The sequence below is a fragment of the Tetrao urogallus genome (genome assembly GCF_951394365.1).
Source record: "Tetrao urogallus genome assembly, chromosome: 9".
Classification (NCBI taxonomy): domain Eukaryota; kingdom Metazoa; phylum Chordata; class Aves; order Galliformes; family Phasianidae; genus Tetrao; species Tetrao urogallus.
Window position 1 is genome coordinate 18,598,664 of NC_136822.1, and position 24,780 is coordinate 18,623,443.

At 42.3% G+C, this 24,780-nt stretch overlaps 1 protein-coding gene across 1 annotated transcript in view; it reads left to right on the top strand.

Moving 5' to 3' along the window:
* SPATA16 (spermatogenesis associated 16) overlaps positions 1-24,780 on the top strand; it is a gene marked incomplete at both ends in the record, with an annotated part of 71,998 nt that overhangs the window by 36,344 nt on the left and 10,874 nt on the right. The window contains 4 exons of the mRNA XM_079539521.1: positions 11,631-11,778; positions 14,765-14,911; positions 15,117-15,229; positions 21,211-21,375. Of these exons, the coding sequence (XP_079395647.1) occupies positions 11,631-11,778; positions 14,765-14,911; positions 15,117-15,229; positions 21,211-21,375 (573 nt within the window). The remainder of the gene's footprint in view (positions 1-11,630; positions 11,779-14,764; positions 14,912-15,116; positions 15,230-21,210; positions 21,376-24,780) is intronic.

Below are 24,780 nucleotides of genomic sequence, written 5' to 3' on the forward strand. Positions count from 1 at the left end.
AATTTAATTCTGGATACTGTATAGTCCCCAAAGCTATTTTTTGCAAAGTCTTCCTACCATAGTGACACTTTCCTTTTGCAATTTGCATGACACTAATCCTCTGACACCTCTCCAAACTCTTCAACCAGAAGGAGAGGAAAAAATGACTGTAACGAATGGTCTCAGAGAAACCTAAAGTGCCCTGTGAAGGATGGCTGGGAACGACCCCAGTTCTACAAAGATTACTTATGTGGGGAGTAGACCATTGACTTCAGTGAGACTTGCCTCTTGGGTAATACCTATTTGAGGCAGCAGTTCAGCCACATCAGCACAAGTTTAAGTTTAAGGATACCCCTCTCACCCTGAGGAGAGCTCTCACATAGGAGGAGGCCAGGGACAAGTGATTTTGGTGACTGGATAAAGATGGTTAATAAAAACAAAGGATTTACCGGTACCAGAAATAACGTATGTCCCATGGGACAGAATTTCAGAGTCTGACTGCGATCCCATCTTTTGGGATTTTATTCTGTGAGAATGTCTGTGACCACAAAAGGGCTAGTCCTTGTTGTACTTTATATGAGGGGGTACAAAATATGTCTGGCATAAGCCAGGGTAATGAAGATGAGAATCTGGTCTTTTACCTTCAATCATGTGGTAAATTCTCACTTTTAAAAACTATTATTAGTTGCATTCTTATTGATAAAATGGAATAAATCTCAGTCTTGGGAGCTGCTGAATTTCAGTACTGCTGTGAGTGCAAAGTGCATCTCATTCAGAGAATTACCCACTGGGCTAGTGTTTGCAGTGCCTGTGAACTTTCTTATATGCTTTCCAGCAGAGAATTTCTTCTTTACAGAACAGTTTGATTTTTTTTCCCACTGGGTCAGACTCGTTTAAAATCTCGAGTTCACAAACAGGTTTTATGAAAGGGTCATTTCTTCTAATGGAATATCTTTTTTTGTCTCTTAACACTGGTATCCATCGACTCCCTTTCTTGATGCCGTGAACGTGAAGCTTCAAAGCATCAGCCTTTATAGAAGGAGCTGTCATAGGTCATGGCTGTCCTCTCCCTCAGGGGTTCAGACTGTCCTGCTATGTAACTGCTATGTTAGGGACAAATAAATGGCACGAAGGGCAACACTATCACAGAGCCTCTGCACAAAGTCTAAACCTGAAGATGCGGTTGGTCTAAGATGGGAGTGAACCAAAGCAACAGCAGGGTTACTGCACTGCCATTAGCATCACCTTACAGGTGTCAAGGGCCAAAGGATTTTGGCAGTGATAGGGCTCTGTTCATTTCTGCTTCAGTTCCCAGCTCGCTGCTGATTTCTCATGGGCCTCTCTGGACCGCCATGGAACCAGGAGGTCCTATCGCACCGCGTTACCACCTCTGCCTTCCTCCTGAACCTGAGCTGCTGTCATTGTCTGCAGAAGCATTGTCTGTTGAAACGTCAGTAGAAACCCAACCATTAGTTTGATCTCCCATTGTGCTTGATTTTCACTGGGAGACAGAGATTGCTCTGCAATTTTGTGCCTTTTGTGTGTATGCTTCGGCGTGGGCAAAGCTAGGGATTCAGCGGTATCTATCTGCTGACACACACGCAGTACAGGCAGCTGGGTGCCCAGTACTGCTCCCACTCAAGGTAATAACCAGCACTTAAGAAACGTTTGTGAAGAGATATCCCCAGCACCAGCAGCAGCCTTTTCCTTCCCAAGCCAATGAGTTCTCTGTGTTCAGCATCAGGGTGACTTCAATGTCATTAGTGCAGAGTGACAATTACACAGTGCAGTGTGGCACATGACACTGCCCTGGGACCTTCCACCGCAAAGAGACCAAGCAGAGGCAACGTGATCTTTTTCATTAATATTCTCTCTATTTCATGGTGTAAAGCTGAAAATAACTTGTCACGACTATACGTGCTCATGTGCCTTTGTAACCAAAGCAACAGCTATTGATGCACGCTTTTCTTTCTAGCTACTCCTCTGCCCCAGAACTCGCTCCTCGCGTTGGCTCACAACCGTGAGCAGCATTTTCTGAGGAGGAAGGGAATAGATAGCAAGCAGGACCATTTGCTTTTTTACTTGTCTGAAGAAAGATGTTTAGAAGAGATTTGTCACTCTTTGCTTTGATCAGTTGGTCACATACATAATCTTCTGGTGTGTCATGGACTACTTTTTGTTTCTTTTTTCATTATTTTTTCACTGCTGGAAAGGGCCTTCCCTCCTCACAGGCTGCATCCTTCTTTGTTCATAGTTTCAGAACGTCACACAGACCACCCAAATCCTTCAGCCGACTTCTGTGCTGCAAAAACTTCAGGCCCAGAATTCACTTCTGCAAAGCTCCTTTTTATTTGTCCTACTTCTAAATCACTGTTTTTTCTCTCTTGATCTATTTCTCATGCTCAGAGCAGTCTTTATCTTGTATCTCCTTTGGTTTACTTCTCCCGATTTTGGTTTTATCCTTTCCTTTGAACTCATTCTATTCCTGAGATCAACTGCCAAGAGCCCTCTTTCTTCAACACTTCTTAAAGCATCCCCAAACCTTTCCCCTCCTCATTGTTAACTCTTCATCAGCAGTGATCTGTTCCACATGGCTCTGTACCTCCTCATAGACACACCACAAGGCTCGTACTGTCAAATCTTTAAGACCACAGGCTCATGTTGATGAATTATCTGACTTACTGCATAAAAATGCCACAGGATTTCACCCTTACTTTCCTGCATCAGTGACAAGAGAGGAGAAGCTGAGACTGGTTTTTGAGAATCTTATCAAATCCCCATTTAAGCATTTTAATAACAGAGTATTTATCACATTCTTTCTAAATGGTGTTTTACTGTATGTCTGCCCCCTGCCTCTCCTCCGTTTACAAACTGGAATCTGACTTGTCCGCTCCAAATTTGCATTACATATTCACCTCTGAAGGCTCCTCTACTACTTGTTATCTTCTCCCTGTATATGTACCTATAGATCGTGATCAAGGCAACTTTAAGTATTCTTTCTGATTAGCTTTTTGATTAGCTGTCTTTGATTATCCCCTTTAAAGTAAAACATCTATTTCTGGAACTTCTGTACAGAGATATGTAATGCCTCATGCCCTGTGTTGTTTTTGAATATTAATACCTGCCTTCCATTCTACTCTGAGATAAAGGAATAATGCTGATGAGAGCTGAAAAAGTAATTTGTGGTGAATAATATCATTCAGTAAGTTGGACCTTTTTCTCTATTCAATAACCATATTTTCGAATGTTTCATTCCATGGATTGAAAATATGCTTTCCAAGTTAACATATAATCTAGTGGACGGACTTTTGTTCACAATCCACTATGGAATATGCAGCAGATGATTTCTGCATTGGCTCTTAGATTAAAAATACTGAATTAAATAAGATTCACCACATGAAATAATAATATGAAAGTTATTAGATGTATTCTGGTAGATATTTACAGTCGTAGCAGCAAGACAAAGACCTGCTTATTACTATTATCAGGCAATCTCCCTAGCATTTATTTTCTGCAATTGTATTCCTCAGCTGGAACAAACAATAGACACAACATTTCCTCATTCCTCAGCAACACAAACAATAGACCTGAGATATTTCATTACATAGAGAGAGTCCATCTCCAGACTGTCCAGTTTCATTCACACCTTTGCAAAAAACTGTGCCATATACCCTGGATGTTTCATTCCACGAGTAAAAATATTTCACTCCTATACTACTACAAGTATATAGTATTCAAGATGCTACACTGCAGTTTCATATCAGGCACCCACTATGCACTTACACCCAAAGTCGTTCCCATCCACACAGACTCCCACCAGCAGTGCATATGTTGCAGAAACTGCAGAATCTCCAAAAGGCATTTCAAGCTCGTAGGTTCATATCTATACACCTCCACGACCATCTGTGCCAAAAGCCTTGATTCCATAACGTGTATTTGCTACAGCTCCAAGGAAGTCCTTTAATTTGCTTTGCAGCAACCTGGATTTGGTTGTCTTTTATACAGAGACACAAAACCTCAGCGTTTTAGACAAGACTGCAGCTATCATCAGGCTGCTCTTAGCACACTGACAATAGTGGAGCTGTGCCTCCTCCACACACCTCATGAGCCCATCTTTCTGAGAGTATTTCTGTCAGCTGAACTCAACATCACAGAGAAAGCCTCCAGCAGCACATGCAGCAGCTGGCATGGAGGCTTCGGTATTAAGACTTTTGCTTTCCCCTCTTGTTGCTTTTATGAATGTTGGCTGTTTCCAGTTCAAAAACCTGGCCTGCTGCTATTGCAAGTGCAGAGCAACACGCAGATCACACAGTACAGCAAACGATGAAAAAAGCACTCGGCCCTGCGAGGTGGCTGAACACCTGCACTGCAGAGATGGTTGCTGTCAGCTTCTGTAGACCTCAGCTTTATCTCACACCTTGCAGGGTGACAACCCCAGACAAGAACACTAAGAGAGGAAAGCTCTCTGTAGCCAGCACCTCCTCCCCAGCCGTCAGCTGTCCTTGTGCTCACGCCTGACCCACGCTGCTCTGGAGCATCAGGTTTGCAGGCTGGCACAAGCAGGGGATGTTCTGCAGTCTTCCTGATGGGATGACTGATAGGAGCTGACAGGCAGCACCCTGGGCAACCTGGCCATGATATCATTGAGAAAACATATTTCTCATTAATTCTCGATGCTATCTCAGCAGATCATGCTGTGTCACACTTTGCTGCTGAAAAGTTCCTTCTTTAATCAAATCTGAGGGAAAAATCCCATTGAGGTTAATGCCTACTATGAGGCAGTAAGTACAGGAAATGCTTAATTTGCCTAAGTCTCTATTGTCCCAGAGCTTTGTGCAGTTTGTTGTTGCTTTAAGAATTGATTTTGAATTTTGTCATGTCTCTTTACAAAAATCAGCAAGTGATCCTCCCTCTCTGTCTCCCCGGCTGTTTTGAAGGACAACACTTGCCTTAAATCATCAAGCTCGTCATTGTCTGGTGGAAAATTGGGATGTAATGGTTTTCCTCACCTTGCACATTAGAAGAACAAAAAGATTTTGGCTCTTAAGCAGGAAAATCACTTTGTTCTTAAGATGCTGCGGCGGCTTCCAGATCTCCCAAGTGCAGCTCCAGACCACTTTGTGGATTCCCTGTGTTCCCTTTACATCGTGGCTGAAAGGACTTGCTAAAATTAAAACCATTAAGATTTTTCTGGGCATACATTCTTTGTATTGTATTCTTTGTATGCCATTTCAGGGATTCAGATCATTCTGGCTTTGGAATACACTACTTATAAGACTTGTAACTCCCAAGCTGCAAAAACCAGCTCCATTCTATCTTCAGGTACACAAGTTAAAATATGAAGTAATTGAAAACTGAATTGATAAGGCAAATAAAATAATATAACAGAGAGTTTCTGTCGTGTTGGTACTGATTTGGGAGGTTTTTATTGCTGTTGTTATTGCTGATATTTCCATTCCAGGAACAATTCTGCATGTACAATAACAAGGAACTTTTTTTTTTTTTCTGTATACTTTCTTCTTTAATAATATCTACCTGCTTCTATTTTTCTAGTGCCAGATCCTTCATGGTAGAACAAGAGCTGCTTGAATTATATTTACAAGACAAGAGAAGTTACTAGTTTAAATGCCACCGTTATTAAAACAGATGGATTAATTGTCTCTAATTTCAGGAAAGATTTTTCAATTGAATACCAGCCGAATGTAACAGGCATGTAATAGGCAATACATGCCTTGCTTGTAGTTGATTGCTGTTGAAATCCCAGTCTGAATCAAAATACCAACCAATTAAAGCTTTCAATGTTAACAGAGCACCATAAATCATGCCTCAGAGATGTTCAGCAAGAGCAACCTGGCCAGCAAAGCCCCATACCATTGAAAAACCCCAAGAAGCAGCTCAAAAGTAATGTGCATACCTCACTCTATTCATTCTGGCTTTTGCTGGGCTACAAGGCAGAGCTTTAAGATTTACAAAGGAAACCTGAGAAATCAGTGTTGAAATCCAGCCATTTTGAGCTGTTCTCGGGCCCTTATTGTTCCTTGAAGTTGCAAAGGTCCTTAAGAAGTTACATGCTCATTATCCTCTTCCCTTTCTTTGTACCCCATCTCCTTTCTTTGGGAAGCTGAAGCTAGAGGCAGGAGCTTGTGCTGTTCCCAGGATCTTTACTGGCTGTGTGGCTTTCCATTTGTACATCTGCTCTTGAAGAACTACACAGGACATCACACAAAAAGAGATAAAGTCCCTTTTCAGAAACAACTCTATATACAGCCAACTTGTCCTCTACTAAATTAGCAGCCATTCAGCCACATAAAGTAGTTGGCTATTGCAATGACTCAAGCATGATTTTTCGCTGCCCTCTGAACAGTGCTGTCCATGTTACAGGCTAACCACATCAGTCACCATCTCTGGCTGTCTGATTCATCTCTTCACATTTAAGTCAAGTTCCCAAAAGCTGTTGAGCTCAGCGATAGGTAGGACCGACATCTCTTTCTGTTCATTTCTGCATTTTGATTCCCTTTTTCTTCTTTTTATTTTCCTCTCTTCTTATGCTAAAGGCCATGAAAAGCCTCTACAGCAAGTATCCCCACTTCTCCCATGACTTTCTTGCCAGGCCTGAGCACAGGTCCAAATCACCAGATGCCTGCAGCATCCAGGCACTGGCTACTGCATCCGACTGCACTGACATAAAGTATTGAGTGATGCTCAACCTTTAGCTCATCCTGTCTCAGTTGAGATCCGAGCCCAGACCACCCAAGCTGTTCAATCCCCCTTCTCACAAACAGCTGCTGGTTAAACTGCAACCCACTCCTGACAAAGCAGGAGCCACACAGAGACAGCAAAAGGCTTCTCCTGATGCTGGACAGGCGGTCCTGCTCAGAGCAGAAGGCAGTGGATCACTCTATTGGTATCTCTCACCATAATGTCTCCCTTATTCGTTAAGAATGGACAATAATAGCAAATTTGGTTAAGAACTGCCCTGGCTGGACAGCACCGTACACCCTTGATGTTGACCATCAAAGGTCTCACTCAACTGGACAAGTTTTGCTCCCACCACAGCATCTCAAGGTGGTGGCAAACCCCAGCTGGAGCAGGGCACACTGCCAGGCCAGCAGCCACCTTAGCAGGAAGGCTCAGAGTTGCTAGAAGGCAACAAGCCCTAAATGAAGTAGTAACAGGGGCTCAACCCTGACAGAGCTCTGCATCAGCCTGGCAAACCTTTCCACTACTGGTATTTCCACCAAAGAAGAACAGAAATCTTTCAAGTTTACCCCTGTGCTGAGATGAAAAGAGAAAAGTTCCAGCTGGCGTTAAGTGATATAAGAGCTGGGGACTCCTGTGGTATTTCATGCACGTCAGTTTGTGATATTGAAGGGCAGAGAGCTTCTTTGAACTGGAGTAGTATTTCCACACTGATGCTAGGTCCCTCCTTTCCCACCCTCCAGCTCCATGTCAACAGCAGCCTCCAGTCTCTCCTGCATAGAAAGGTTGAGGGAGCTGGGCTTGTTTAGCTTGGAGAAGAGACTCCAGAGAGATCTCAGTGCAGCCTTCCGGTACTCGAAGGGAGCTTTTATAGGAGGGTTCCAACTTTCTACACAGTCAAATAGTGATAAGACAAGGAGGAATGGCTTTAAACTAAAAGAGGGGAGATTTAGATTGGATTTAGGTAGACATTTCTCACTCAGAAGGTAGAGATGCCCTGGTACTGCTGCCAGATCTGTGTGTGCCCCTCCCTGGAGGTGCCCAAGGCCATGGATGGGCCGTGGGCAGCCTGAGCTGGTGGTTGGCAATCCTGCCAATGGCAGGGAGGTTGGAACTACACAGTCTTTAAGGTCCCCTCCAACCCAACCATTCTGTGATTCTATGATTTTCCACACCCTCTTTGTTCTTGGCTATTTCTTCAACGAATAATGACCTCTTTGGAAGGATACAAAACATGGATTTCTTCCCTCTGAAAACATAAAGAAACACCTACTGGAAAATCAAACAGATCTTGAAGCCTAAGGTAACCCACGTGCAACACTCCTGCCTCTGCCTTTCAGAGCTCAGCAGAATCCATGGGGCTGCGATGCTCTGCAAATCCGCTTCCAGAATGTGCTGCATGCAAAATAGCTCACAGAGACTTAAATTCGTTAATAACTTAAGAACCTAAATAAGCTGATATTTGATGTGACCTACATTAATGGGGAGGCATTACACGGCAGATAAGCAGAAAGTTCTCATCTATTATATAATACATGATTTATTCATACCATAAACATATTGAGAAAAGGATACGCTCTGGCATTCCCTCTGCTTATTTTTCCCACAGAAAGAAAAAATAAATAAATAAAACTAATGTAAGAAGATCCTTGCTGGTGAGAAAATATTCATATCACAACAGCAACAGACTTAGTGGCGGGGCTGCCAGACACTGCTTTATGGTTGGAAAGATATAGAGAAAAGCTCATAGGTTGCACCACAGTGCTCCCATAATTCTAACTACCAGCCTAAGAGTGGAAGCAGTTCGTAGAAGAGGCTAATGGCTTTACCCTGCCTGGTATCACTACATTAATAAAAATCATCAATAAAAGCATCAGCTCCTGTTGTAATGTAAATGAGACAGTAGTTGAGTATGCACTGCAGCTGCAAGATAAGGCACTAGAAAGATATCTAAATTTTTGGATAATTCTAGATGTCAAGATAATTGGATTTTCCAAATTAAACCTTTCTGTAGTTAAAGAGGATTATGGTTAGGAACTGTAGCAGGGAAAGCTGCTGTCACTGTTACGAAGAATTTGCTGCTGCAGTGCCTCTTTTTCTTCTTTTGTGCTTTCTCTGCTCTAAGCAGGCAAAAATGGTAAAAGTTTCATAAAAGTACTGAAGTTATATCATTTCCAATAACATGTTGACATTCGAAAACTTTGTTTCTTGTGCATCTACTTATATTATGAGCTGAACAAAGTTTTGTTGAAGGGACAATGTGAGTTTGTTTAGGCTAAAGCTTGGGTTTTCTAACAAGGTCTGTAACATCACCACATAAAAGAATATTGCAGCACCAAGATGCTCAGAGAAGATGGACATGAGATGTTGAGTCAAATTTATGCTCAAACTCTTGTTAAAAACACTTTTGTTTCGGAATGTCTTCTGATTCTTTAATTCTCATGATAGCATGGACACCTCTCAAACCCTGCAAATGCTTTTGTTTCACGAAAAAATTAACTGCTATTTTAGTAGAAGTGCTGACAGTATAAATACTCCTTCAGACACTTTGTCTCCACATGGTCTCTCTGTAGACTTTTTCTGATTGCCCACACTTCCAAAATAGAGATGTAAACCTCCTGACAAAGCAGAGCATGAGTCAGTCCTGCAACAAAAAAGAAACTTTTCCTATCATCAGTTTATTCTGCGGTATCTTCTGAAAAGAATTCTTGTATCTTCACTGAAGCAATAGATTTTTTCCACTGCTGAGGTAAACTACCATATTCAATGTACTCATGTCCATCATAGTCCTTCCAGTACTGTAAATTGTTCAAGGAGCTCCTTCATATGGTTCAAGCTCATCTCAATGTCTTCTCTTTTCCTAATTCTGCTGGAGCTGAAGTCTGGAGCGTGACACTATGTGATGAGATAAAGTGTGACACTATGTGATGAGATAAAGCTGCAGATTCCACTTGCAAAAATGAAAAACAAAAAGCAACAAGAAAAAAAAAAAAAAAAAAAAAAAAACCAACCCTTTATATTTCCTTATTAGTTTTCCTACTGTCCACATCTTCCTGGAAGAGCCTGGCACTTCTTCCCGCACCAGGTCAGAATAGCAACATTCTGCCTGACATATCTGAGAGGTCATCACAGCGATGATCTTTTCCTTCAGACAGAAAGACTCCAAATCACATGCAAATGGAAAAAGACAGTTGCCCTATCCTCTCTCCAAGTTCTCTGTTGGAAGTCCTTTGGAGCCCTTGTATTTATCTCCACAATTTGTCTGCACCTTGGGTAACTGCACAACGTACAGCCTGACAGACCCTGTTCTGTAAGGCATCTCCATTTCCTGGGACAAACTGTGAGATATTCATCCACAGATATGGACTTCAGTGCATAAAGGCTTAAGCAGCCAAGTCCTCAGGGATTTCATCATATAAAGTTTTCTGCTCCAAAGTTTTTATGGTCTGAAGTTTTATGTCCTTAAAGTCTTTAGCCCATAAAAATCCAAGAGGATAATAAACCAAGTAGCATCTATGTCCAGCGTCTTATGTCCAGGGTATTATGCTCCTGGGTAATAATAATACCTTCGGTTGCAGTATTGACCAGAAACTACAGATCTCTTTTTTTCCCTTTGGCTGACATTTTGCTGTTACTGCCCTCTGAGCCAGTCACTATTTGCATGCTGTTCAGAGCAGCCTTGGGTACACGGCAGTGCAAAGATATTATAGGTGTGACCTTGAACTATCCTCAAGGGTAATAAAGCCAAAAATGAACTTTGCAGGCAAATACCAGTAAAGCCATTCCCTGATCCTGCAGAATATGGAGCTTGCCTTGTCCAACCGCTCACATTTTCATCTCAATGCCTCACTCTATACAGGTGAAATATATGGATGCATCCAAAAGCACATTCACACACTCATATTAATCCAGATTAGAAAACGGCTGCCAAGCTATAGAAAATCAGCAGAATACCAAACAAAACAAAAGAACAAAAGAGAGGATTTGTCAATAAAACACCAAATTAATCCCATACCAATACAGCCTGTGATGTGGGAGATCCAAACATCTTTATGTATTCACACACACACACACACACACACACACCTTTTATCATAGACTCATAAGTTGGAAAAGACATTCACGTTCATCAAGTCCAACCTTCCAGTTTCTGGAAAGGACTGCCCTTATCAGCTTTTGTTAGAAAAAGAAGCAGCCCAAAGCAGAGCTCAGTGCGGTCTCACAGAAACCCCATCCCAGAAGGAATCCCAACTAAACCTCGCTTGCCCTGACCAATAGAAGTGCTGAGTTTCCAGGCTGGCAGCTCCTCCAGCACCAGTTCATTGGGGGTCCACTGAGTGTGAAATCCACCTCTCTGCATAAGGTCAGCGTAATGCATCATTCCAGTCATTTTTAAAAGATGGTGAGGTTCATGCGCTTCGTGCTGCCCGCTGCACAGGAGTGAATTTTACTCTTGATGCAAATGGTGTTTGAATGCAATATTTTAAAACTAATATTCCATATAGACACAGTGTTTGATTCATGCCAACCCAAGGGGTAATATGAATGCTTAGTATTGTTTAACCAGTTCCCAAGGACTGAATAAAACCCTCAGATGAAAGATGTGACCTTCAAAGAGCAGAGAATCACTTTTTCTTTTCATCTAAAAGATAATTTATCTAATACTTTTCTTCTCATTGAAGACATAGGCGCACTGCACTGAGAACTGTTTACAAATGTTCTTTCTCCATTAAATTGATTTTCTGAGTATAGATAGGCAGTGTGTTCTGGAACTAATTTAAATTCCCTTCTAATTAATATTCAAGACCAAAATATGTTATCTTTGCATGACTGTGCAATTATTAAAGGAAAAATATCATCTGTGGAAGTAATTATTTTTCCTTTTTTTTTTTTTTTTTTTTTTAACTAGCCGTTAACCAACATAAAATGTGTCATTTCTTTCCCCTTTTTAGGCTATGATTGAAGAAGCCATCACCAGAGAAGAATCTTTTTCAGTTATGTACACACCATTTGTGACAAAAGTCAAGGTTGACAACAGAGACAAGATGACAGACGCGTTCACTAAAAAGCACCCTGGCTACACACAGCACATCTTTACAGGTAACAGCAGATTTCACATGCTGTTAAGCACTGTATACTGTTTGTCTGTGTGTGGCTGACTTAAAAGTGAGTTTTGGAGTTTGGAGCTTGAGCCTTTGAATTTCCTACACTTCAGTGGGGAAAATTAACTTCTGAGATTTGCTATATGATTGTACACGATTTAGGTAATCAAATCAGTACTTAGCTAAAGCATAGACTTTACACTGCAAATCTCCACAAAGACTATTTTTATCCATGAAGCCTCACGTTTCAGTTGTTGAATTTCATTATTACAAGAGCTCTTTTGTTCAGCAGCACTTCTGCAGTGTCTTGTTGCAAAAGCAAGTCCCAGGTTCATTCCCGTCTCGGTGGCTTGCCATCAGTAATTGGCCCAACAGCAGGCCCTTCACTTTCCAAAACCTTTCTTCCTTCTTTGAGTGCTAGTGGAGGGATGAACACCTTCGAGAGCACCTCAGCTGCAGGAACAGGAACAGACAGCCAGGTTTCCTTTGGGTTGTTGAAGACAAATCCAGAGCAATCTAGGGCTTTCTATAGCCCGTTGTCATCTCCCAGAGGAGTGAAGTCAAGTAGCATCTCCGGCATAAGCAGACACTAAAGTTCTGCTGACCATGTTCTGCTGACCATGGTCTTATTCCAAGAGGAATGGGCATGATATTTCTCCAAAAGAGAGGCAGGTGGATGAAATGGCGTTTCCTGCTGTCATTAACCTGGTGACTCAGAACATGGCCACCTCTGGTAACACTTAGCACTGAGTTGGTCGTTTATCTAACTCAATTAGCTTCTAACTCAACATCTCCCAACTCTCGGGAGAAAGGAACATTTGCCTGAACTCAAGTGGGAATTGGGAAGTCAAGTGTTTGCCACAAAACTGCGCAGACATTAAACCAAGTAAACTTGGCTTGTACATTTTGTTTGCCTTTAGGAAACCGGTATAAAACTAGAATAAAACTAGATTTTGTTTTGCAAGTGCCCCTGCATTAGGTTTCTGGCAGTAGTTTTGGGATTGCTTAAAAAGGGAAAATGGGATTTATCATGAAAGTCGTAAAGTCCCTGTCTACCATTTACTTGCTGATGTTACTTTCTTGAGAGGTTCCAGGGACAAAAGTATTGGCATTAAAGAGAACATAAAATAAAACTCCCTGAATATGATTTGAAAGAAAAGATAAAATCATATTTCACGTCATCCCCTCATTTTATAGCAAGAGGGAGACTTTCAAAAGCACATACACAACAAAGGCAGGCAAGTGTTGCACTGAAGTTCAGTTGCGTTCATAAATCACTGGATATTTCTGGAAGCATCACCAGGCTTTTCCTCACTCCTATGGAAAGGAGGAAGGAAAAAAAAAAAAAAACAACAGGATGAAAGACTTTGGTCCTATAGTACTTCAATCAATTACAAAACAGATTGAATAGAACCAGTTCTACCTCAAGGGTGTTTTGTTTAGAAATTCTGTTGCTTAAAAAATTGTTCCAATCTTACACAAGTTTCTCTGAGTGCAGGTTTTGGGATCACTAGTTTCTAGGAATTAAATGGGGTAGCCAAGATCACAATAAAGTATACTGTATCTTGGCTTCCATGCACTGGAAAAATGTCACAATACGGGGTTCTGAGAGTGAAATATGTGAGAGGTGCTGAGCGAGAGCCCTGTGCAGCTCCCACCCTGGCTCTCATGCAGGTGAGAGTCTTCCAACCTCCCTTTCTCCGTCCTGGAAACCTTCTGAGACAGAACAAATTTGGCTCCCCTTCCTGGCCTCAACTCACAGCAACATCCACTGAAGTCAATTAAGGAAAAGGGGTTTCTTAGCTTATCTATTCAGACCTGGCCCAAAACCATGCCATCCGCTAGAAAAATCTCTCCAGGAAGAAGTTGCACTCATTGTCAGCATTGTGGTGCCCCCTGCACGTCCATTCCTCATGGAGGTGAAATTAAAAACATGAGCCAAGTCCCCTTTCAGCAGTGGGTTTGAAATACCACGCACCTCATGACGACATTATCTTAAATAACCTTCCCATTCCACAGCAATCATTCATACAACTTCAGTCTAAGTCCTGCTATAATGCAAGGACTGGATTGATTTAAAATTTTTCCTTATTGCCAAGGAAGAGAAGCAGACATGCATTTAAATCCAAGCATACAATGCAGTTTGTTTCAAAATTGAGGATCCATCAGAAGCTGAGTAGCTGCAAGGGAAATATCAGGTCCACTCGCTTTGATTTATGTACGGGTAAGGCCGGGGAGCTCCAAATGGGGTTCTCCATTTGTCACTGTGACCGCACAGCCTGGCATCTTAAAAGCAGAGCTCACTGAAAACAGAGCACTCCTTTGTAGAAAGTGACACTGACATTCAATCTAGGTTTATTTTTTGCAAGGGAAGGAGAGGAAGGAAAGAGCTGGTATAGTTCCCCAAGAAGAGGTGGTTTATGCTCTCGCTCGGAGCATCTGTCCTCGCTCAGGTCAGGGCAGCAGACACACACAGGGTTCTGGCAGGGCCCTCACAAACTCCTGCCAACCACAGCACGTCGTCACATGCCACTGGTGGTGGTGACAGTAAAAGCACAAAGCTGTAGGAAATGAAGCTTCCTAAATTCAGCAAACAACTTCAGCTTGTTTTGCAGTTAAAAAATAAGGATGTTACATTTAATGGAATGTTGAGTTACTAATGCTTTGGATGATCAGCATTGAAAAACGTAAACAGAAAGAGCAAACTTTAATGCATCAGCAAAAAGCAAGCTGTGGGTGGGAAAGTTTGCAAAGCGTTGAATTTCAGAACCACCTTGCAGCTGGAGGGGATTTTGGGGGTAATCTTCATTTTGGCAAGCCTTCTGGATTACATTTAATTCCTTCTTACACTCCCTACTTTTTCTTTTAACAAAAACAAAAACAAAAAACAAACAAAAAACAAAAAAAAAAAAAAACAAAAAAACCCCTTCCATTGCAGCTGAAAAGAAACGTGACTGGAAATTATCTTCATTTTCACATTCCAGATCCTCGTGGACTTCATATTTTGCCGCAGACGACAGACTGGTCCTCCTCCCCTCCCCAGCAGTACTTACTTACTCTGGGTTTCAGAAACAAACAAATTGGAAAGATCTTGGAAAAGCTGACAAGTAGAAAGCTGCCAATCTTTTCAGGTACGCCAACTTGCGTAATAGCTGTCATAGCTCACGAGTGACCTCCTCAATCCCTTCCTGAGCGACGGAAGCAGGGCTCTGGTCCCAATTCTCTGTGCCTGCATCCCTGCCTCCATCAGCCTCTCCCCCATTCCAGTTTACCCATAGATCCTCTATCCAAAACACAAATAAACACAGCACGCACAGTTGTGATTTCATTTCCTAGACTGCAAAGCACCTTTCAGTCCAGTCCCAGAGGAAGAATTGAGAAGACAGTGGGAGACCATTGGGAAACAGATCATGCCAGTCATGGATTTTATGAGAAGCACCAAATTAACTGTGCGTACAACCTTCCCTTACTGCTTTGCTTTGTGTGTGTCAGTGCATAGGAAAAGCACATGCTTTTTGGTGGGCAATCCGTTCTGCGCATCCTCCTCTGGCCAGCAATGCTCAGCAAACTGCAGTAGAAACAGAGTTCAGCTGGGGTCTAGATACTTTTTAAAAGTAGCCCTAATTGTTTAAGTGCATCCAGTTTAAAATTACTTTGCATTTGATTTTCTCAAATCTTTATGTCCAATTATATAATATTCCTACTCCACACAACCACCAAAATTACTGTGCGTTTAATAACCACACTACTCTACACACATCACAAGGCTCTCCATTAAGAGTTAATAATCACTACTTGAAGTATTTCTAGTGATTTAGATCTTGATCTCTACGTAATAAAGTATGTGAAATAACCTTCAAATCTGTTACAAACATATTGAAGGTATAGTAGTTAATTCTAGCCCATACTTTCTGCAATAATGTACACAGCTTTTTAGCACCATGGCTTTTGATTAGCACAAAAGGTCAAAAATCAAATTTGCATGTAGACTAGACTGTTTTAATTCAATTCTGAAATTATTCTCCTGAAAATAAGTGGAAGAAGCCTCTCCTCCACAGATTGTAAATGCTAATGTTAACGTTTTTTCCCTAGCAATAACCGTTTTTCAGTTTTCTGTGTGTTGCAGGAATCAGAGCCATTTCCTCATCAAGGGTGTCTCAGCAAATCACAGGATTTATATTCTTAGGTTTTGATACCAGATAGGAGGTTGACAAAAAAAAACCCCTGCTACTTAGCAACCCCTAGCAAGGAAGAAACATTAGTTGGGTATTTGGGGAATCTGCCTCTCATTTAATCTCAGAGAGCTGCTGCTGAAACAACATAAATGCTTGAACTCATAGGCTTAGCGGGAGGTGAAGGTGCTCAGTGCTGTGCCAAAATGGGCACTCAACGCACTGCTGTGGCCTGAGGGTGCACAGCCCCAGGGAACACACAGCTGCTGCTTCCCTGTCCCTTCCCAAAGCCACGGGCTGCTTCTTCTGGCTGACCAAGGCCCTGGGGACTGGCATGCAGGCTGATAGGAGAGGCATCTTTGCAGAAGTGAAATAGCTGTCATTGCTGCGTGCAGTGTGCTTCCAACAGCCACAAATCCAGAAGTACAAACAGATGGAGGGTTGGATGCCAGCACAGAATAAAACCCCGCACCTTCTCACAGCCCCAGTGCAACTCCAGGTTGGTTTTTGACCTTTTTTGACTCTTTTGTCATGATGCTGAGCTTTCAGAGGCAAGGTTCTAGCGTTGCAGCTATTCATTTTCTACTTATCAGAAAGGGAAAAATTTTAAACTGGGAATATCTTTTGGATTCCCACTGATCACCCCATTCTATAAGAGAATTTGCACCAATGAGTCTATGAGCAGTCACCAGGGCATCAGTATGGAACCTTTAATGGAGGGGGGAAAAACCCCAGGATAGAAGGACTTATTGCTGGGTTAGAACAACCAGCTGCCGATGCTGCACCCCTTATTGGTAGAAACACATTCACTACCTCTTCAGCTTTTATAGCAACGAATAATCCGGGCAAGACAGAACCTCTGACCCAAAGAGCAACTGACAGAGCGAATTATACCTGATAACACAGATAGGCACAGAGCCAGAGCTGATCTGCTGCTGGTGATTAAAATCTCTGTGGGCCTGGCAAAGACTTGGCCACCTTTGTTTCCTTGACAGTATTCCAAAATCCTCTTCAAGCTAGAATTACAATTCCACCTGCCATCCATTACATCCAAACAGAACTGAGGACTTCTGTGAGACAAACTTTGGATACAAGCATTAGCTTTACAACTTGCTTTAAGACAATAAAGGAAGATATTTATTTTTAATAGCACACAGGAACAAGGAAGAAAAGATTCCTTCATTTGCAAATGCAAATGTGCACTCCATGCTTGTCCTAATACAGTTTTTTTCTACCAAAGCATCTCAGTGCTGAATAAGAGCTTATTAAGCAATGGCAACACACGATACCAGTTCTGCCAGCTCCCTTTTGCAGCTCCACAGCTTACAGTTAATTATACGATTTGTACACGCACGACTGTTGGTGAGACATGAAGCTAATGATTAAAAAAGCAGAGCGTTTCTCATTTGCCCTCTCATCTTCATAAAGAACAGCCGGTCCCATTCAGCTCGAAGGGATATTTGTGTGCTGCAAAGCAAGAGGCAGAAGGGAGGGTGCAGCAGCCTGGTCCCATGTGCTGTCATTGCTGCTGGTGGCAAACTCCACAGCCCTCAATGACCCACAGGTTATTTTATTTCCCTTAAACAGCTGTATCAGTCAGACTTCCACCTGCTCACATCACGACCCAGATTACCAGTGCTGACAAGCAGTTACTCTATCAAGTGGTTTTACTGGGCTCACTCTTGCTGCTTTGTACGCAGCCTTTCTCCCACATCAGTGGTACATAATGCTGCTTTATAGGAGAAATAGAGGGGCCAGCGGGGCTTGTTAGACTGCTCACATCATATGGGTGAGCAAAACCTGCCGTAAGATTCACAGCACGATGGGCACATGTACAGATCTTTCTTGTCTTTTTTTTTTTTTTTTAAATAGAGGTAAAGCATTCACTCAAATTTCAGCACAAACATTTTCTGGAGCATACCAAGGGCATTAGAGAAATATAATGACAGATTTTTCTGCCTGTTACTGCAACACACTCGTAACCATTTGCGAAACATACTTTCATTCTGATTTTGAGCTGAAGAGTAGCAGTGTGGAGACCACAATGATCAGGAACTACCAAGGGGCACCACAGACCTTTGCAAAGTTGGTGCACTTAGGGCCGATGGATATGAGATCCCCAGCTGACCAGCCTCTTCACTTTGTTTTAGCACTCCTGGCACTCAGCAATTCAGATTTATACGCAGAAGTAGCAGAAGGGATGACTCCTATCTTGTGCACAGAGAAAAACAAAAAGCAGGGCTCCATCCTTGGATTCTCAGTACCTGAAGGAACGCATCACTAAAGGAGCTGACTCTTTTCCACTGAAGTGTCTATTAATGCTTGCTCTTTGCTTAACCTTCACTGCACCTACCTGAGCTGGTTTCATCTCCATCTGATTGCTTGGCCACTTTATTATGTTTTTTACTGCAGCTTATAGCCCCTTGAATCCTGCTATCCTTCATATAATTCTCATCATGTGGTTCGGTTCCCTGTGGGTCTTTTTCTCCTGCCAGCAGCAGTTATTTACTTTCTCTTTCTGCATTTTTCATTGTCACTGAAACACCAGCTCTAAGTTCAACCTCCTCAAATCCTTTTTTTTTTTAACTCCACTGTGAGTTATTTATTTATTTCCTACCTACTATAAACTTAAATAGCACTGCTATGTCCATGTTGGCACAGATGCCCGATTTGTGTCCCATAGCTATGTGACATGCTTTAATATTTTTCTGAAGAATCAAGCAGAGAAAAAATTGTTTTCTATCTGCTTTTACTTTCTGAGTCATTTGAGAAGCCCCCCCAACAGACACAGCATGGTGAGAGAGGATTCTTACCTGCTTTTGCAGCTGACGCTCGATAGACTCATTTCTTGGTGCTTGCACAAGAAGGTTTTGGGTGGTTTTCAAGAATAGCAGAAAAAACCTTTTGCTGCACTTACAGTGCTGTGTGACTATTTCTCATTGATAAGAGCTCTTGTTAATTGATTGCTTCTCCTTATTTCAGTGCTCACAGCTGTATCTGGTTACACAGCCACCTACCACCAATATTGCCCACTGACCATGTCACTAAGTATTGCCTCCACCTCCAGGGATGGTGACTTCCTATATAGCCCATTCCAATGCATCACCCCTCTTTCAGAGAAGTTTTTCCTAATACCCAACCAGAACCTCCCCTGGCACAACTGGAAGGAACTTTTGTTTCTTGCTCTATTGCCATACTAACTAGATGGTGTCAGACTTAATTTTGCATATCAGAGATCACAGAATTTTTTTTCCTTGATGATGGCTTCATCAATTCTAGACCAGGCCCCCAGAAAGGGGCTTTTCAAGTAAAATAAATATTTGTCAGCAGGTAGTCCTGGTTTGTGCTCTTAGAGGTGGGCCAGTAGAAGTTCATCAGAAGGTAGGACTGGTAAGCTCTGCTGGCTCCCCAAGGCAAATCACATATCTTGCACTTGAGTAAAATCCACCTTAGTTGGGTTTTCTACCCTTGCTGAAACATATTGAAGATCTTCAACCGGAATTATAAAGAGGCTTAATTGCCACCCCAGTCTTACTTGTACCTATTTATACACAATGGTCCTTCTGTTATCATCGTTTTTTATCTCCCTCCTTCACTTTTCCATTGTTTACACTCTTTAGAATTTATCCCTCCATTATATTTACTGAGAAGAATAATAAGCTCTTAGCACTTTTATTAATAGACCATTCACCTCACTTCCCTCCAGAGTTATCTCCTAACGTGCTGGCACCTCCCCTCAGTGATACTTGGGTCCAAATTAACCTCTCCAAACACAGCTGACTGGAGCTAACTGCAATTCGCAGAGAACTGCTGGCCAGAGTTCCTCTTCCTTGTGCAGTGCCTGATGCTGATGGAAATACCCATTCATTGGCTCAGCTCTTCCTTTCTCAGTTGATTTCATTATCTGGAATTCCTACATTATAGCTGGAATCCTGATATTGCTCTCTAATGTCTTTTATTTTATCTTTCTCTACGATCATCCTATAAATTACACTGAAAGGAGTAAAACTAACTATACCAGGACTATTCATATTTTTTTCTAGGGTTGAAAGGAAACTAAGCTTTTTTTCTTACAGATTCCTACAAGATGTTTAGAAAACGAGAAGAGCATCTCTACTAAATTCTTAGATGTTATGTAAAAATTATACAATTGTAGAATCATTAATGCTGGAAAAGACCACTAAGATCATCTAGTCCAACCATAGAGTTGGACCACTTGATGCACCCTCTGGGCAAACTTCTGCAAAACCAAAATCAAGATCGAAAGACCAAGACTCCTTGTCAAGAAAAGTTAATTTAAAAATAAACCCAAATAAATTTCTTTCAAAACTTCACTCTGCCCAATATACAGTGGGACCTAGAGACAGCTATCTGGGAAGCAAAGCGTATGGGAATGGCAGCATCAGCACGCCGCCATATGGAACTGCCAGAACAAAGGTCTGCTAAAAATACTGGAAGTGGTTCTGAAAATCTATGCCAATGCTTGTAATTTCAAGCTCTTAAATACATTCACAAGCCTGATTAGATGAATGGAAATTTTACTCAGAATGGCTGAGTGTACAGATATGCAATGGCTACATTTTGTCAAGAATCTAGGCCAAATTGCTTTTGAAAATCTCAGTAGGGTGTTCATTTGCATTTTTGGCAACAGAACGCTTTTGAAAATATGGTAGTAAGGCTGCCATCCATCAAACATTTCAGCAAACGATAAGATTTTTTGCAAGCACTTGGCTGAGCTTCTCTATCCACATGCTTTTAATTTGCCACGTGCCTGAAGGATCAGAGACCACCTCCACAGGTGTTAGCGCCTCAAGGTTGTGCATTCAAAAACTGTGGATTTCCCCAGCCTGCAAGCAAACCATAGGCTCAGACATGGCATGGTTTCCTCAATCTCTTCACTGAAATTTTAAAAGCAATCCATAGCAGTCAGATAATATTTAACAGAGGGGATTATGGAAAAGCCATTTCCAAATGAGAAAATTGCATTCATGTTTGTTATCTGCTCTCTCCCCTTCACATATATTATGACTACATATTTATTTTTCTAGTACTACTAGAGAGATTGTGAAAAGAAAGTATTTTTCTCCTCTATAAGATTGTCATAAGCATTATCTTAAAGGTGCTGGATGCCATATTGCTTATGGTATTACCAGCGCAAATATATATATATGGTGATAAGCCACAAGGCATCAGACTGAAAGGATGAGTGTGCTTTCCACAGCTCCCACCTAACCCTCTTGCTTTCCCTGAGAGAACAGGACGATGTCTGTGCGTGTTCACGTGCGATAGAGAAGTTGCATTACGCCAGCATCCTTGGCCGGCTGCAGCAAGTCACGGAGCAGTCCCAGGTGATTAATCAAGCGATGGCTGAGCTAGCATCCATCCCTTATCTGCAGGACATCAGTCAGCAGGATGCTGAACTGGTGAGCATTCATTTCTAATCCTTATTTTGGCTTTTGCAGAAAGGGGAGGGCCGGGGCAAAGCGCAGTGCTGCAGTTTTCTCAGGGGGTCATTTTTCTGAATGTGTGGACCTGACATAGCTTTAAAATCCTGCTGCAATGCCTTGTCAGAGGTGCTAATCACCTGCAAGGATGACTTTCACAGAACCAGCATGACTCATCCGTAGGCATATTTTTAAAACCTCTTCTTTTCTCCCAAACCTGCCCAAATCAGCCTGGGAAAATGATTGCAATTATTCCGATTGTGCTACACTGAGACACCTAACATCAGGAGCCATCTGCACCAACAGGCCAGATCTGCTTAAACCAGAGGAGAGGAGACAAGACACTCCCAATCCCAGCTCTGTCCCACATGTAAATGCAGCCCAGTTTTGGAGATCTGACTATGGTCTGCTGAAAACCCTTGGGCTTCCCAAAGGCAGCCCATGGGGATCCACCTGCAGCCATACAGGGCTTCTGAGCCCTGCAGAATGAAGATTTCTCAATCCCCCTTTTGCTGCAGGGACCAGCAGCAGCCTGCGGCCACAGGAGGTGGACTGCAGACAAGAGGCAGCAGCACGACACAGAGCTGTGTTCCTACAAGATATTCTCAATTTGAATCAAGTTTGCTACTATTAAACCTCAGCCAGCCCACATTTCAAGGCCGACTAAAGGCTCTGGAGTTATTGGTACATAATTCAGTGAAAGGCTTTCTCCAGGCTGCAATATTTTCAGTACATCCCCATCTAGGCACAGGCTATTACACTGCTGCCTGTATCTTGGAGTGCAGCTCTTGCATGCCTGGGAACATTTTGGGGAAAGGTTTCAGACCATCTCCAAGGGCTCCAGTCCCTCAGAGCAGGGCTGGGCCCCTCCTGCAGCATCTAAGTGACGGGGCAGAAATCCTTCAGCGAAACCCCTGTACTTTGTTTACAGAGCCAAGGGTGAAAATGACTCCTAAAAGACAAAGGCAGAGAATCTCTACCAGCTCTTCTATCCTAAGCATTAAAATACATCAATTCAGCATTTGCTTTTTTTTTTTTCTCTTTATCCTGTCATCTTCCTGTAAACTGTATCTGTATGTGCAATTGGAGGCTTAGATGCTTTGTAGCCAGAATATTTTAGGAAACTTCAGGAACATCAAGGCACAGGGCTTCAAGCACAAACGTGCAGAGCCACTTTACTGTGGAGTAATTAATGGTCTTCGCCTCTCCTGGTGGCACCAGCCTGCATGTCACAGCTCCTCTGGTGCCATTAGCAGCTGCTTGTCTGATTACATCACAACCAAATCATAGAATGGCTTGGAAGAGACCTTAAAGCCCACTCAGTCCCAATCCCTGCTGTGGACTGGCTGCCCGCACCAGCTCCGGCTGCCCACGGCCCATCCAACCTGTCTGGTGCACCTCCAGGGATGGGCACCCACAGTTCTCTGGACACCACTCTCCAAACAAAAAATTTCCCCCTAATGTCTAACCTTAATCTCCCCTATTTAAATTTTGAACTGTTCTCTCTCATCCTCTCGCTATCTGCCCCGCTGTAAAAAGTTGCTCTCCATCTTGGTTCTATCTGGGTGCTCTGAGTGCCCACGGCCACAGGGACAGGATGGCAGCACCCACAGCCTCCACCTGCACCTCACTCCTCTGCACCTTCCTAGGAGATATCTATGTACTTTTAAAGATATTTTTCCATGAGGAATACTCAGCTGGCCAAATTCTAATCTCACTTGTGCTAATAAAAATTTAAAGTAATTCCTCTGAGGTCATTCTGACTTTGCATTGGTAAAATGGAGAAGCGGTTTTGTGACCAAGGCAGGCAGTTAAATTGTGTGGCTGGAAAATGCTAAAGATGTCAAATGTTTATTATCACACACAGTATAAGTTGCATAAAGCTTAAAACATGCTGAATTTATAACAGTGCAATTTGCACTGATCCAGCAAGGATCCCAAAGGCATTTCAGTTATAAACTCTTCTCTGTAAATGTCTTCCTGTAACTAAATAAATAGAGTCCTAATCTATAGCACAGAGAATTTCAGCTGAGGCCCTTTTAGATGAGTATTTATTCACAGACCCCAGGAGAATAAAGATCTCGGTTAACTCAAACAGTTGAACAGAAAGGAGGAAAAACCCCAAACAAAATTCATACAAGGTTTACGATTTCACTGTCATCCTATTTGTAGATGATAAATCAAGATGAATGCTTGTTCAAAAAAAGAAAGAAAGAAAGAAAAAGAAAAAAAAAACTAAGTCCATTTAAAATCAAATGAGGACAAGATATTAAAATACAGCATTTTTTTCCTTGGAGGGGATTTTCCAAAAAAGAGCAGCTCTGGGAGAATTACTGAGGTTTGCCAACTGTCCCCTCCTGTCACATTCACATTTTCTCTACCAGCAAAGCCAGTGACAAACTTTGAGTGATGAAAACGAACCCGAGCAGATCCTGGGCCCTTTCCACCAGGACACCCATCATTCACCCAACTTCAATGGCCACTTTTCTTAGTTTCCCTTCTTGCCCAAATCAGTGGGCAATGGGATGGGGATGGTTCCAAACAGCCATTTCAGTTACAAACCCTGGCCATCCTGCCCTTCCCTGCCTGGTTCCACTCTAACACAGGATTTGTGCTTTGTCCCTTCTGCCCTTAATACCCTTAATCTCTGAGTTGTGTCTATTCCAGAATCATAGAAGAAGATTATCTGTCATAAAAGTATTATGACGGAAAATTCCTGGCAGCTTCTTGACTCCAGAGTCAGAGGCAGAAATTTGCAGTTTTGTTTTTCATGAATACTGATGCATAACTTGAAAACGTGTTTTTTGTGTTTTTGGTTTTTTTTTTAATCAGACATTTGGGCCAATGAAATGAACTTAATGGCTGCACAAGCACCACAAAAGGCTAGAACCAACCCTCATGCGTTAACCTAGAGGTTTGAAAGACACCTGCATCCTCTGTCCAGCACTGGGATGCAAAGAGGGAATTTTAACTCCACAAATCAGAATGCGAAGCTGAAGTGAATACAAGTCCATTCCCTGAATCTCAAGGCAGCACATTTGTATCTCACTCAGATAAACCTAAACACTGATATTTTGAGTTTCATCTCCTCCTGTGCTCACATCAGACCGCTGCCTGTCTTGGTACAGCAGGAAGAGTCAATTTCTGTATGAATGCTCACACTCTGTTATTATCATCCAGTCTGTCTAAACTTGTGATGAGCAGCAAATATGGGAAGTCACCACCAACAACTAAGCATTTTGGAATAAATCTAACAGGGCAGACTCACACCTCTGATTTGAGAGCACCCGAAGCATTTTCTAGTGCACAGGAAAGGAATGGGCTGAGGCAATACTGCAACAAACCTGAACTTTAGCCTTCCCTCTAAGCACAGATTAGCAAGTA